Source organism: Coregonus lavaretus (genome assembly GCF_964263955.1).
Source record: "Coregonus lavaretus genome assembly, chromosome: 1".
Classification (NCBI taxonomy): Eukaryota; Metazoa; Chordata; class Actinopteri; order Salmoniformes; family Salmonidae; genus Coregonus; species Coregonus lavaretus.
Genome location: NC_139988.1, coordinates 65950591 through 65967042, shown reverse-complemented (window position 1 = coordinate 65967042; position 16452 = coordinate 65950591). Strand labels below are relative to the sequence as shown.

Sequence of the window (16452 nt, the reverse complement as noted above, 5' to 3'; positions counted from 1 at the left end):
CATGGTTTTAAACGTTTTGATATCTCACAGTATCAGCTTTGCTGTAGTTTTCTTTTATGCCTGCTACGTTACTGCAGACACAGTCATCTGAGTCGTCCGATTGGCCAGCGGTAGGCCTATAGTGCACTTGATTTTCCGGTCTGCCGGGAAGGCAGAGTTTGTACCTTCAGACACGTGAAATGGTTCAAAATGACAACAGTTCGCCTACCTGGTGTGCAGGCAGCTGAATCGTTGCACCTACCGCCAACAGACAAAAATAATAATAATAGGAACACAAGGCTTTATCGTTGTGTTTTTTACAGAAATGTTTGGCGATCAACTAGGAATGCCTTGGAGATCGACCGGTCAATCGCGATCGACCGGTTGGTGACCACTGCTCTAGAAAGTTGAGTGAAGTTCAATCTCGTGCTTCTCTCTGTGGGCTGATATTTCTGCACGGCAGTCCCGGGGAGCTTCGCAGCAGTCTCAAGGCCACTGCGCGCGCGTGCATCTTAGAGGGAACATTGCACATAATGGAAATGGGACCCCAACTCATTAGAATGTATCTCTATCAATGTTCTGTGTGCGGTGGGTAGGTTTCTAATGGGGGCGTCATGCGGAGGAGGGAACATGAAGGTGGATGATGTGATGTATGAGTCGTTGGGCCTCCGCCCTCGCCACGCCTACTCTATCCTGGACGTACGGGACGTACAGGGCTACAGGTGAGAGCCGATTGGGTTACTAGTGGGAGCTGGTTTTGGCTAATTGGTCAAAAGTGTTAAGGGGGTGGGGCTATACGTTATTGGTGAGAAGGGCCATGTCTCTTTTTCAGATTCCTGTCATTGTGTCCTTTCCATTATTGCCACGGGTAGTTGTAAGAAACTTATCGAACCCTGATAAGTGTCCTTCAGTTTTTCAGTCCCAATTCAATTGCATTTTTTTTGCTCTCTCTCTGCCGCTCAGACTACTGCGGTTGAGGAACCCATGGGGACGCTTCTCGTGGAATGGCAGCTGGTCAGACGAGTGGCCTGATTGGCCACAGCACCTCCGCCATGAGCTCATGGCCCATGGCAGCAGCGAGGGTGTCTTCTGGATAGAGTACGGAGACTTCATCAAGTAGGTCCCGTCTCAATGCACCAATGCGTCTCAATGTGTTTGTCTGTTAGTATTTCACGGAATACCGAAACTCCTGTACTTTTTTTACATTTACATTAACATTTACATAATTTAGCAGACGCTCTTATCCAGAGCGACTTACAAATTGGTGCATTCAACATATGATAGCCAGTGGGACAACCACTTGTATTTATTTTTTATAAAGTGGAGGGGGGGGTGGGGGTAGAAGGATTACTTTATACTATTCCAGGTATTCCTTAAAGATGTAGGGTTTCAAGTGTCTCCGGAAGGCGGTCAGTGACTCCGCTGTCCTAGCGTCGTGGGGGAGCTTGTTCCACCATTGGGGTGCCAGAGCAGCAAATAGCTTTGACTGTGCTGAGCGGGAACTGTGCTTCCGTAGAGGTAGGGGAGCTAGCAGGCCAGAGGTGGATGAACGTAGTGCCCTCGTTTGGGTGTAGGGTCTGATTAGAGCCTGAAGGTAAGGAGGTGCCGTTTCCCTCACAGCTCCGTAGGCAAGCACCATGGTCTTGTAGTAGATGCGAGCCTCAACTGGAAGCCAGTGGAGTGTGCGGAGGAGCGGGGTGACATGAGAGAACTTGGGAAGGTCGAACACCAGACGGGCTGCAGCGTTCTGGATAAGTTGTAGGGGTTTAATGGCACAGGCAGGGAGCCCAGCCAACAGCGAGTTGCAGTAATCCAGACGGGAGATGACAAGTGCCTGGATTAGGACCTGTGCCGCTTTCTGTGTAAGGTAGGGTCGTACTCTGCGAATGTTGTAGAGCATGAACCTGCAGGATCGGGTCACCGCTTTGATGTTAGCGGAGAACGACAGGGTGTTGTCCAGGGTCACGCCAAGGTTCTTTGCACTCTGGGAGGAGGACACAATGGAGTTGTCAACCGTGATGGCGAGATCATGGAGCGGGCAGTCCTTCCCCGGGAGGAAGAGCAGCTCCGTCTTGCTGAGGTTCAGCTTGAGGTGGTGATCTGACATCCACACTGATATGTCTGTCAGACATGCAGAGATGCGATTCGCCACCTGGTTATCAGAAGGGGGAAAGGAGAAAATTAATTGTGTGTCGTCTGCGTAGCAATGATAGGAGAGACCATGTGAGGATATGACAGAGCCAAGTGACTTGGTGTATAGAGATAATAGGAGAGGGCCTAGAACTGAGCCCTGGGGGACACCAGTGGTGAGAGCACGTGGTGCGGAGACAGATTCTCGCCACGCCACCTGGTAGGAGTGACCTGTCAGGTAGGACGCAATCCAAGAGTGAGCAGCGCCGGAGATGCCCAACTCGGAGAGGGTGGAGAGGAGGATCTGATGGTTCACAGTATCAAAGGCAGCGGATAGGTCTAGAAGGATAAGAGCAGAGGAGAGAGAGTTAGCTTTAGCAGTGCGGAGAGCCTCCGTGACACAGAGAAGAGCAGTCTCAGTTGAATGACCAGTCTTGAAACCTGACTGGTTTGGATCAAGAAGGTCATTCTGAGAGAGATAGCAGGAGAGTTGGCTAGAGACGGCACGCTCAAGAGTTTTGGAGAGAAAAGAAAGAAGGGATACTGGTCTGTAGTTGTTGACATCGGATGGATCGAGTATAGGTTTTTTGAGGAGGGGTGCAACTCTCACTCTCTTGAAGACGGAAGGGACATGGCCAGCGGTCAAGGATGAGTTGATGAGCAAGGTGAGGTAAGGGAGAAGGTCTCCGGAAATGGTCTGGAGAAGAGAGGAGGGGATAGGGTCAAGCAGGCAGGTTGTTGGGCGGCTGGCCATCACAAGTCGCAAGATTTCATCTGGAGAGAGAGGGGAGAAAGAAGTCAAAGCATAGGGTAGGGAAGTGTGAGCAGGACCAGCGGTGTCATTTGACTTAATAAATGAGGATCGGATGTCGTCAACCTTCTTTTCAAAATGGTTGACGAAGTCATCCACAGAGAGGGAGGGGGAGGAGGATTCAGCAGGGAGGAGAAGGTGGCAAAGAGCTTCCTAGGGTTAGAGGCAGAGGCTTGACATTTAGAGTGGTAGAAAGTGGCTTTAGCCATGGAAACAGAGGAAGAGAATGTAGAGAGGAGGGAGTGAAAATATGACAGGTCCGCAGGGAGTCTAGTTTTCCTCCATTTACGCTCGGCTGCCCGGAGCCCTCTTCTGTGAGCTCGCAATGAGTCGTCAAGCCACGGAGCAGGAGGGGAGGACCGAGCCGGCCGGGATGATAGGGGACATAGAGAGTCAAAAGATTCAGAAAGGGAGGAGAGGAGGGTTGAGGAGGCAGAATCAGGAGATTGGAGGGAGAAGGATTTAGCAGAGAGAAGAGATGATAGGATGGAAGAGGAGAGAGTAGCGGGAGAGAGAGAGCGAAGGTTGCGACGGCACATTACCATCTGAGTAGGGGCAGAGTGAGTAGTGTTGGAGGAGAGCGAGAGAGAAAATGATACTAAGTAGTGGTCGGAGACATGGAGGGGAGTTGCAGTGAGATTAGTAGAAGAACAGCATCTAGTAAAGATGAGGTCAAGCGTATTTCTTGCCTTGTGAGTAGGGGGGGACGGTGAGAGGGTGAGGTCAAAAGAGGAAAGGAGTGGAAAGAAGGAGGCAGAGAGAAATGAGTCAAAGGCTTAGGGAGGTTAAAGTCACCCAGAACTGTGAGGGGTGAGCCATCCTGAAAAACGGTTCGGTACTATCATTTTTGTTAGTTTAGGTACTTCTGTCAAATGTGTCTCACGGATCAACTCTGTCTATCAGCGCAGCCGATGTCCCCCTTTTAGCACTGTGCCTGCTCCACTTTGTCTGCACTGGGAGTCTGGGCTGCATCATGGGAGCTCCCCACTCATGCTGCACAGAAGTTAACACACTTGAATAATGCGACACGGCATGTAGAAATGTTGAAACTGTTAATTACTTTTTGCAAAACAATGTCCATACAGGCTAGAACACTTTACAATATGAGAAGGTACCGGTAGTTTCCAGCTTTGTAGGCACACTTTTCTTGCTAGCTTACAGCTAAAGCTATCACCAATTCACTACCCTGGTACTTTGTTTGTGATAATATGCAAACCATAATGCAAAATATGCTGATTTCAAAGCTGAATGCCACCAAAAACGTTATTAATTCACTTAATCGGTCTCTCTCTCAGGTCTCTCCCAAAGATGATGTAGGCCGTCATTGTAAATAAGAATTTGTTCTTAACTGACTTGCCTAGTTAAATAAAGGTAAAATAAAATAAATAAAAATTATCTATTGCCTCAGCCAACTGACTCTGGGCTGCCCCCCCCCCCCCCCCCCTTGCCTGATGAATGATGTCATTACTTGTTAAAGAGACAGCGCACACTTTTATAAAATAAGCTACATCTATGCAAATGTTGATCAGGACAATAAAATAAGCCCCAAATGGAAGGGAAACAGATTGTTTGTCATCTGTAGCCCCATGAAATCAGCCAAAACAAGCTCAATAACTCAATGCATGCACACACTCCTATTGAATATCTATCTATTCACCTGTATTGTGGATAGGCCTAGGCTACATCTTGATTTACCCAGTTTATCAATAGAGATTTACCATTCAAATAAATTATTACCATTATGTAGTTAGATTGGTAAAAACGAAGTCAAATTGATTGTATGATTGATTCATTAATGCATACATGGCTGTCTCTGAAAAATGTTGACTTAAAAAATGTCCAATGTTAAGATGTTGAACTCAAAAGATGCCCAACAATTGAACAAAGCAGTAGCTAGGTTTATCTGTCTGAATCAAGTGCCATTCTGTGACTTTGGTTAATATGCCTTCTTTAAAAAAAAAAAAAAGTGGTATCGTTTTGGTATTAAATATCGTGATGGTAACGTGAATCGTGATACTAAACCTGGTATCAGAATCAAAGTCAAAATTCTGGCATCGTGACAACACTACTGTCTGTCTGTCTATATACTGTATCTGAAAGAAGAGGGAAGGAACACAGTAGCTAACTCTGCTCAGCATACCGCAAGGGAAAGGGTATAGATGGGCATGGTTATTTGAATATTCAAATATCCGACTGACATTATTATTCAATTACTTGGGAGAGTATTCCTTTTTGAGAAGAAAATAAATAGGCCAATAATTATTATTTTTAAGGCGTCTGAGATATCACCTGTGACTAACGTACGTAATCAGTGTAATTTTGTAAATGGTGGATCTCTATGGCAAGACTCATCATTCACCCAAGTTTCGTCAAAATCGGCCCAGTGGTGACTGAGATATTGCGTGGGTTAGCAAAACTCATATCCCTGAGCATGTGTGCCAAATTTCATCACTCTGAGTCAAACAGATCAAGAGATATAAACATGTGCCCGTTATAGCGCCACCGTGGGGTTGATATGAGACTCGAAATTGAGCTCCGGTGCATCCTGTTTCCATTGATCATCCTTGAGATGTTTCTACAAATGTCTAAAAACCAGTTTTTGCTTTGTCATTATGGGGTATTGTGTGTAGAATGATAAAACGGTGAAAAACAGACTGAGAGGAAAAGAGGGTGAGTCAGTCACTGGTTGGGTCTCTGGGGGCGGTCGCTTTGAAGCAGAGCCATTTTTATTAGCAAGCCAAATGTTTACGTACCACAAGACGAGAGAGGGATGATTGGTAAACATACCGGAGGAGGGGGGGGGGGGGGGGGGGAGTAAGGTGGAGAAAGGTAAAGGGTTGGCTTTGATCTGTATAAATACATTTGAATCGTGTGTGCGTGTGAACGACTGGAATGTCAGGTCAGAGGGTGGTCTTCCGAGTTGGGTGTCTGTCAAAGTTATCGGGAAAACATCAACTTGTAAGAGAGGGAGAGGAAAGGATGTCAAGATAGCTCATGCCTTAAGAAGTCAAATGAAGGAGCTGTCTTTCAGAAGACTTTGTGCTGATCAAAGATGGGGCTTATTGGAGTATTGCCGTGAGGGTGTGTATGCATCTATGTGCTCTTTTGATACAGTATAGCTTTCACGTAAAGTTACTGTGTAGGAAGGGAGTCCTGTCATGGCATGCAGCAGCCGTGTGCATGTGTGTGAGTGTTTGTGTGTTTGTTTGTGGGCTGATGTGAACAGATGTTGCAGAGGCGCATCACAGCTTGAATTTCTAATTGGGCCTAACACAGCTACTTGTGGTGCACCACACTGCTAGTTTTAGTCAATCACACACTGCTATTAACCCTATCAAGGGACTATGGTTTTATTGTTGGCCCAAAACATCAAAATCGACAATCTTTACAGATTTCATCATATGATGTCAGCACGTGTTGTATCGAAATTCGTAGAACAGATATTGTATGTTTATTTTCTGGGTAGCTTTTCTTTGGCTCTTTGTGTCTGTGCAGTTGAAGCAGTGGTGAAACTGGCTGGGTAGTGAAGTGACTAGTGGTGATCAGTGACATCACAATTGGCTTTGAGCGACGAGTGTTATTGTGGATTAGGTTGTAAGATCACGTCCTGGTCAGGATGGAACCGACTGTTACACAGTCAGCGATTCTAACCCTGTCTGTGTATTTTTTGTGTTTCCACAGGTACTTTGACTCGGTGGACATCTGTAAGATCCACTCAGACTGGCAGGAGGTGCGGTTACAGGGCTATTTCCCCAGTAGAGCCTGTGGTCCTGTTACGGTTACTGCTCTGACCATGCTGGAGAGGACCGCGCTGGAGTTTGCTCTCTTCCAGGAGGGCAGCAGGTACTTTCTTTCTTTCTTTCTTTCTTTCTTTCTTTCTTTCTTTCTTTTGCTCACTTGCTCGCTCTCTCTCGCTCAACAGCCACCTGTTGGAATGAACAATAATCATTTAGACCATGTAAATAAACAATACAACTTTTAAACTTCTGAATCTCTATTCCCCTCCTTCCTCTAGACGGTCGGAGACGGCAGACAGCCCCCTGTTGGACCTGTGTATCATGGTGTTCAGAGCATCGTTTGGCAATGGCAACAAGCTGACCCTGGGCAGGCTGCTGGCCCACAGCAAGCGGGCCGTCAAGAAGTTTGTGGGCTGCGACGTGATGTTGGAGCCGGGCGAGTACGCCGTGGTGTGTTGCGCCTTTAACCACTGGCAGATGAACGTCAGCGGAGTGGGGTCGCCCACACCAGGTACAAACACACACACACACACATACACATATACAGTATTACAGTATATCCCTCTACCGATTGGCATGAATGGATGGTAGAGGAGTACCGCCCACACTAGCTTCACACACAAACACACACAATTACATTTACATTTACATTCACACATACACATCAACATTCTCACACCTATTCAAACACAACTGACACATTCATGATATGCATGTGTCATCTCATAGTATGAATGTGTCAGCTGTGTTTGAATATGTGTGTGAGCAGCCGGTAAAGCATTCAATAAGGAGAATATGCCTATGGACTGATTCATCTATGATAGACTCACATGGTAGAGGTCTTCATGGGTCCAAAAGGTTGGACCCATTCCGAAATGGACCTGGGGCATTCCCACCCGAACCCAATATGCATAAATACATTTTTAAAATATAGAGACCCACTCCGAACGGACCCGAGGACAACTAGACCTGTTCCGTATAGACCTGGTGGGATCCAGACTCCGAGTGAGGGAAGCAGGAGAAAAGTCAGTTTTTAAGCTACTTTATTAACCAGAGCTGATAAAGCGCTAGAGGAGGGAGAGAGATGGGCCGCTCTAGCAGGGAGCGACGAGAGACAGAAACCAGCCAAGCCGACTTTGCCGCTTTCATGACTTTCTGGAATACCCCTCTGTAGTTAACCTGCTAGCTTGTGGATTGAACTTTGTCTTTCAAATGAGGGAACAGAAAACAAAATGGAGGAGAAGAGGAAATTCAGCGACTTGGAGGGCAGTGGAAGTTGATACAAACACTTCTTTATTGATAAAACCAATGTTTTGGCCCTTAGCCTTCATCAGGGTTTTAGTAAGGCTTTTATACATTTCACATGGCTTTCTATGGGTTCATGGACCAATCACAATGGAGTCTTGTCTTCTCTTAGTGTCGAGCCCAACCAGTGCACGGCGTCCCAACCAGGACTTCCCAGGGTACATCCTGGCCATCTACAGCTCCCGTCAGGTGATGGTGGAGCAGGTGGAGGCTACCTCTACCACACTGGCCGACGCCATCATCCTACTAACCGAGAACAAGGGGGAGCGACACGAGGTGAGGGGCATGGACACATACACACTCACAGAGAGAGATGCACACAGTGAGAGACACACACACACACTCGGAGACACACACATTGTAGTCCTCCTGATCGGCAACAAGGGAGAGGGTTGAGGAAGAGGGGTGAGCCACACACACACACCAAAAAACAACCTTAACCTAGAACAAAATACTGTTTGTGAGAGTGTATGTATGTCCCACACACACAGTGGACAGTGGAGACTGGCACACACACACACACACACACACACACATACATACACACTCTCATGGACACACACCAAACAAGGCTAGAGTAAGGAAGAGAATGTGGGTGGATGCGAGTTGGATGCACAAATCAAGTATCTGTTCTACATTCACAACACTTGTGCCTGTCTGAAAGGGTCTGTCATGTTTCCAGGTATTTGAGGGGGACGGCGGGGCTTTTAAATGTAAGCGATACTCTGTTCAATGATTCAGTTTTCCAACTCTGAATCTACTATCCACAGAAGGTGACCAACAGCTTTGGAAACATTCAAGGCAGCATGAATGTTCCACTGCTGGGGTAAAAACATGGGTTACACTTCCTACTGTATGTGGAGCCTTGCGTTTCTCGAAAGTAGTAGGCAGAGGGAATATTTATAGAGACTGGTTCGTTAAACTATTGTGTAACCCTGTCATATTATGGATATATTATGATGTAGTAACAGGCTGTGTGTCTGTCTGTGTCTGTCTGCGTGTCTGTCTCGCTCTTTATCTATGTATGTAGGGTCGCGAGGGTATGACATGCTACTACCTGACCCACGGCTGGGCGGGGCTGATCGTGGTGGTGGAGAACCGCCACCCCAAGTACTACCTCCACGTGTCATGTGACTGTACGGACAGCTTCAACGTGGTGTCCACCCGCGGCAGCCTTAAGACCATCGACAGTGTACCGCCACTGCACAGGTACTGCACACCACACAGTACATTGTTTTAAGGGCCTATTTAGAGAGTAAACTCACACACCTTAACTTGCTACCAGGTACATGGAGAAGAAAGTGTACTAAATCAAATAAAATAAACTAGAGCACATTTAATTTGTATACAGGCCTATATACCACTGTTGAAGACAGAAATTATTAATGACCGTGTTTTTTAACAGTGTTTACTTGCAGTCGTATACTTAATTGTTACAGTTGGAAGTTTACATACTTAGGTTGGAGTCATTAAAACTCGTTTTTCAACCACTCCACAAATGTCTTGTTAACAAACTATAGTTTTGGCAAGTCGGTTAGGACATCTACTTTGTGCATGACATAAGTCATTTTTCCAACAATTGTTTACAGATTATTTCACTTATAATTCACTGTATCACAATTCCAGTGGGTCAGAAATGTACATACACTAAGTTGACTGTGCCTTTAAACAGCTTGGAAAATTCCAGAAAATGATGTCATGGCTTTAGAAGCTTCTGATAGGCTAATTGACATAATTTGAGTCAATTGGAGGTGTACCTGTGGATGTATTGCAAGGCCTACCTTCAAACTCAGTGCCTCTTTGCTTGACATCATGGGAAAATCAAAAGAAATCAGCCAAGACCTCAGAAAAAAATGGTAGACCTCCACAAGTCTGGTTCATCCTTGGGAGCAATTTCCAAATGCCTGAAGGTACCACGTTCATCTGTAAAAACAATAGTACGCAAGTACAAACACCATGGGACCATGCAGCTGTCATACCGCTCAGGAAGGAGACGTGTTCTGTCTCCTAGAGATGAACGTACTTTGGTGCGAAAAGTGCAAATCAATCCCAGAACAACAGCAAAGGACCTTGTGAAGATTCAGGAGGAAACAGGTACAAAAGTATCTATATCCACAGTAAAACGAGTCCTATATCGACATAACCTGAAAGGCCGCTCAGCAAGGAAGAAGCCACTGCTCCAAAACCGCCATAAAAAAGCCAGACTACGGTTTGCAACTGCACAAGGGGACAAAGATTGTACTTTTTGGAGAAATGTCCTCTGGTCTGATGAAACAGAAATGGAACTGTTTGGCCATAATGACCATCGTTATGTTTGGAGGAAAAAGGGGAGAGCTTGCAAGCCGAAGAACACCATCCCAACCGTGAAGCACGGGGGTGGTAGCATCATGCTGTGGGGGTGCTTTGCTGCAGGAGGGACTGGTGCACTTCACAAACTAGATGGGATCATGAGGAAGGAAAATTATGTGGATATATTGAAGCAACATCTCAAGACATCAGTCAGGAAATGAAAGCTTGGTCGCAAATGGGTCTTCAAAATGGACAACGACCCCAAGCATACTTCCGAAGTTGTGGCAAAATGGCTTAAGGACAACAAAGTCAAGGTATTGGAGTGGCCATCACAAAGCCCTGACCTCAATCCTATAGAAAATTTGTGGGCAGAACTGAAAAAGCGTGTGCGAGCAAGGAGGCCTACAAACCTGACTCAGTTAAACCAGCTCTGTCAGGAGGAATGGGTCAATATTCACCCAACTTATTGTGGGAAGCTTGTGGAAGGCTACCCAAAACATTTGACCCAAGTTAAACAATTTATAGGCAATGCTACCAAAAACTAATTGAGTGTATGTCAACTTCTGACCCACTGGGAATGTGATGAAAGAAATAAAAGCTGAAATAAATAATTCTCTCTACTATTATTCTGACATTTCACATTCTTAAAATAAAGTGGTGATCCTAACTGACCTAAGACAGGGAATTTTTACTAGGATTAAATGTCAGGAATTGTGAAAAACTGATACAATTATATTAAAAACTGCAAACATTCCTCTCCACCCAATGGCAAAATGTGTAAAATTGCAGGAAATTAGCAGGAAAACAGCTCATTTTCCACTCTGCCCCATGGCTAAATGAGTAGAATTGCATGAAATTAGTTATAAATTGCTAAATCTTCTCTACACCCCATGGCAAATGTGTAAAATTGCACGAAATTAACTATAAAACGTTTTAAAAAATTATATGGATGTGGGTACGCAGACCTGCGAGCAACTGCGGCCCCCTCATGACGAGTTCAGATTTTTTTGTGGCCCCCACCCTGATCAATGTTGCCCATCCCTGATGTACACTGAGTATACAAAACATTAAGAGCACCTTCCTAATATTGAGTTGCACCCCCTTTTTCCCTCAGAACAGCCTCAATTCGTCGGGGCATGGACTCTACAAGGTATCGAAAGCGTTCCACAAGGATGCTGGTCCATGTTGACTCCAATGCTTCCCACAGTTGTGTCAAGTTGGCTGGATGTCCTTTGGGTGGTGGACCATTCTTGATACACACGGAAAACTGTTGAGTGTGAAAAACCCAGCAGCGTTGCAGTTCTTGACACACTCAAACCGATGCGTCTGGCACCTACTACCATACCCCGTTCAAAGGCACTTAATTTTTTTACCTTGCCCATTCTCCCTCTGAATGGCACACATATACAATCCATGTCTCAATTGTCTCAATACTTAAAAATACTTATTTAACCTGTCTCTTCCCCTCCATCTACACTGATTGAAGTGGATTTAACAGGTGACATCAATAAGGGATCATAGCTTTCACCTGGATTCACCTGGTCAGTCTGTCATGGAAAGAGCAGGTGTCCTTAATGTTTTGTACAGTCAGGGTATATACCACATCGTTCTGCTGAGGACAGTCTTGCGTGAATGCATGACCATGTTTCCTGACTGTTATCATCTGACTTTGTCTCCCCCTGCAGGCAGGTGCTGGTGGTGCTATCCCAGCTGGAGGGCAACGCAGGCTTTTCCATCACCCACCGGCTGGCCCACCGTAAGGCCGCCCAGGCCTCCCTAGGGGACTGGACCCCCACCAAGGCCACGCACAGCCCCCAGCTCACCCCCGACATCGACGGCCTACACCGGCCACGGCCCCTATGACCACGGCCCCCCCTCACACACACAAACACACACAAGCTGATGATACACACGTTGACACGCGTACGTGAACACATACGTACGGAAAGCAGGGGCTGTGTGACGCTGGAATAAACACATATGGATAGAGGGAGGAGACATCCGTGGGAAGGATGACTGGCGGTTTCGTGCGCTTCATCTTCTTCCTCCTCAATCCCTGAATGATGAGGACTCAATCCTGCCAAAACACCTCGATCCAGTTGGGAAGGAGGAGAGGAGAGTGGGTGGATGTGATGGGAGATGAGGGACCCCTCCCAGGTGAAGTCAGTGTTTCTGGGTGACTGGAGGGGTCCTGAGCCTGAGACCCTCCAACCTCCAACCAACCAGGAAGGATTCTAGATCTCACCTCGTCAACTACAACACTGTACTGTTTTTCTGTCAATGGACCAGGGATGTTACACAGACAGACACCCTGACCAGAACAGAACAGCGCCCGTTCTTTCTCTAACCCCCAACCGATGTCAACGAACGCCCAGGAACACTGACTGTTGACCCCACATCCCAAAGGTTAAATGTCATTCAGAGGTCAGGGTGGAGTGCTGTAACTACTGAGCCACCTGGTGGCTGTTCCCCAACTGAGCCAATCCACCACACTGACCTGACCACCTGACCCCACTGTTCTTGGTCTATGGACCCACCCCACCATACTCAAGGTAGAAGTTGCCTTGAGCTGATCTAGGATCAGCTTCCCCTCCTCAAAGCCTAACCTTTTCCATTGGCGGAACTGCAAAAATGTACCTTAGATCAGCATCTGGGCCTAGGGGAAACTTCGTCCTACTCCCAATAGGCGCTGCTGTGTGAGGTTTAGTTTGGGATGGGGATGGAGGGGAGAGTTAGGTGCTCTCTCCCCCAAGCCCCCTGTCCTGCCTCCCGTACCCTGCACCTTTGGAGCTGTCAACTATCAACAGGATGGGGAGGGGGGGTACAATTCTTCCCCCGTACTCCACACCATGGTACTATGTGAGCCAAACCCGACTAGCGATTTTACCACAGTCATTTACATTTTTTAAGATGTTTTATTGTCTTTCTTTGGTCTGCGTTTTGTACGTGTGCTGGAATCGTTTAACAAGCCATCTAGGTTACCATCTCTCTATCCGTCTCCTCTGTCTTTCTGTCGGTCAACCCCTGTTTCTCTGCTGTTGAAATGCTGTGTTATTATTTCTCAAACGCAAGTCAAAGCCTATCCACCTCAGATATAAGCTGGACTCTGACTCCGTTACAAAGAAAAATGTCAAATCAATGTGTATCATAGACAGCTGTACTGTACGGGACATATAGCATAACTGGAATCTTCAAGTTGTTGCATCTCGCTGTTTTAACTCGACATGCTGTCGTTTGTTATCCATGCGGTCCATCACTCGACAGGTTTGGGAAGGTAGCTGCTTTTCTTCCATGACGTTGGAGCTGTTGTTTTTGAGTATAGAGGGAGAGAAAGAGCTTGTGGTCCAGATCTGTGTCATCAGCAGTTTTTTTTTGTTTTTTTTACATAGTTGTCTCTCTGGCTGTTTCAGCAAATCTGGTCAATATTATCTGGGTGTCGAGAAAGAGGGAGTGTAACCTCTTAACCTCTAGTTTCTCTCTTTCTCTTTCTTCCTCGTCTTACTTTCTCCCTCAGTTCAGTGATCAATGCCGAAGGAGGCAAGAGATCATTTTCTCCCTGAGGTTGATTGACTTTGCACATTCAGTCAGCCTGTCTGCTCACATTTGGTACATCAAGTCTCGCTCCAGCATCAACATCAACTCTTCAGATACACAAAGCTGGTTAAAGTCCTGTTGGGAAAATACAACAGTGGAGGTCAGTGGATCACTGTCATATTAAAGTCTCCATTGTCGGTCTACCTGAAATGTTGGTCTGTCTTCTCCTTAAAGTGGAGACTACTAAGTAAGGGAATACTTGAGGAAGCCATGATTGTTTGGATAGTGAGTTTAGTTTACAGTGCATTTGATGGGGTAGACCTGTGTCGTATTCATTATTCACCAGATGGAAGAAAATGGACTGAAACGGGGAGGGACTACCTGGACTTGTCCAATAAGAAATGGTCATTTCCATTTTAAATGTTTTTCATTGCTCGCCCTAATGAACAGGATGTTGAAGAGGAAGTGAGTGTGTTTTAAAGGTGGAGGAGTTGTGAGAGCATTTAGTTAGTTTGGTCCGTCAGCCTTCGACAACAGAGCATCTGGACTGCTGTCCCTAAGGGACGCCGCAAAAGCACATTAGAGAACAAATTCTGCTTTTTAATAACGAATGAGAGATTTTATTGGACATACACACAGACACAGACACGCACACAAACACACACAAACACACACAAACACAGACACACAATTCCTCTCTCTCACACACACACACACATGCGCACACACACAGACACAAACATACATACACCGAAGAGGCCCCTGAGAAATGTAGATGTGAGGGCAGAATGTAGCGGTTTCTTCCCTCTCCGGCAATCTTCGAGCATTGTGTGCCATATTTCCCAGGATGCACAGGGAGCAGTGAGGGATGTGAGTGATGTCACAACTGTTATTCATGCTTTACGCCGGAGCCATCAGACTTCTAGCCTGGTTGACAATGCAGTGAGTGTTCAGTCTGATTTAACCAGGCTGTCAGACTTCACCAAGACAACAAAAATCCCTCATTTTAAACTGAAACAATTAACTCGCTCCATCTCCTGTCAGAGGTTGACAGAGGAGGAAATCCTTAAACACGACACTGTCTTAGCTCGCTGAGGTGTGGGAGATTTCTTGGGAGTTAAGTGAAATAACTTAAGATGTAACTTAAGTCTAAGTTAAGGCAGAACTATAAATCTCTCTTTTCTGTAATAAAATGAATTGGGAAAACATGAAAAAAAAGTTTGGGGGTGCACTCGAAAGATGATTTGTTTAGGGTATTGTTTTTCTTTGGATGTAATTATTTGCATAAATACTTGACCTTCCTTTGCATGTGTTCGAATTTAGTGTCCCCACAAAATAATGGAATTATGGAATAAGACCTTGAGCTGACGATGATGTCATACATATGACAGTTTTGACACCACTCATGACAAATAGATAGCCTGACAACGTCATGATACATGCTGTCTTGTGCAATGCAACCACTTCTAACTTGTTGGATAGCCAACTAGTAGCATATTTCATGACAGTGTCATCAAGTACTGTATGCATTATGACCATAATATAGTTCAAGTAGTCCGCTGTTTTAGTCAAAGTCTAACATGTACCGGAACACTTTCAGGAGAATGACGGTTCGCTCTCTGTGATTGCAGCTAAGTAGCTGTCCATTCTGTGTGTTATTCATTTGTTATTGTTAAAATGATTTGATCAAAGCACAAGAGAACCTGCTGTATCGCAAATGTAAAACGTGTGCAAGTAAGATGAGATGCATGCGTATGAGTGTGTAAACTGCAGATATGATAAGTACTGCCTGAGTGAACGATCCCATTGGTTGATAGGTGACAGAAAAGGGAATGTTTATATATTTTTGCCCAGTGGGACTGGCTTTTGTCGGAAACTGAAACCTGCACTGAAAAATACCTGAAATCAAAGGCACCTCAAATGTCAGCGTCATGAGGCTCTGTGACTTCACTTTACATGTTGTGTGCTTACATTTCGTTTTTGTTTTTTTAGTTATATATGTTTTTATTGTTCTCTTTATGTTGTTCCTGTGGATAATTCTATTCATCTCGTGTTGAGTTGTGGTGGTGGTGACTCTTCCTGGCGGTAGGGGTTCCATGTGATATTCAGTAGGAGGCTATGGCCATTCACAGTCCATAGCCAACAGCCTCTGTCTAACTATCTGGTTCTCTTTGTAAACTGTACAGATTCCAGTGCTATAATCCACCCCAACCAACACAGTGAACCAACTGTTTTACCTTGATAAAATCAAATCAAATCCAACATAATGCTGTAACAGAAAATTGAATTCTTATTTGGGCAGGAATGTGATATATAGAGTATTTTATTGATTTTGTGGGGAAATATATGAGTATATGTATAAAAACCTATGTATGTTTAATTTTCAATCTCAGGTTCCAATGGACCAAATAAAGTTTTTTTTAAATAAAAAAATACAATTGTTAATTTCTTAATATGCCCTTCACTTATGTATCTGCTTTCTCTTCTAACTACAGGTAGTCAAAATGTCTGCATTCATTGTAAATTTGGCTACACTATGTTTATAGTATATGGACAGTTCTTGACAACCTTATGTCAATAGTATTCTCTGTTTTTATTGGCCACAGCTGGAAGTTATGTGAACTATGCTCTTCAGTGTCAGTTTCCCTACTCATCTTCCCTGGTGCT

At 45.3% G+C, this 16452-nt stretch overlaps 1 protein-coding gene across 2 annotated transcripts in view; it reads left to right on the top strand.

The window, feature by feature from the left end:
- capn15 (calpain 15) overlaps nt 1-16230 on the top strand; it is a gene marked incomplete at its 5' end in the record, with an annotated part of 75642 nt that extends 59412 nt beyond the window's left edge. For both annotated transcript variants that reach the window (XM_084161878.1, XM_084161877.1), the window contains 7 exons: nt 576-701; nt 943-1095; nt 6602-6763; nt 6936-7168; nt 8075-8238; nt 8993-9171; nt 11937-16230. In XM_084161878.1, the coding sequence (XP_084018004.1) occupies nt 576-701; nt 943-1095; nt 6602-6763; nt 6936-7168; nt 8075-8238; nt 8993-9171; nt 11937-12114 (1195 nt within the window). In that variant the 3' untranslated portion in view covers nt 12115-16230. The remainder of the gene's footprint in view (nt 1-575; nt 702-942; nt 1096-6601; nt 6764-6935; nt 7169-8074; nt 8239-8992; nt 9172-11936) is intronic.
- Nucleotides 16231-16452: the final 222 nt, after the last annotated feature.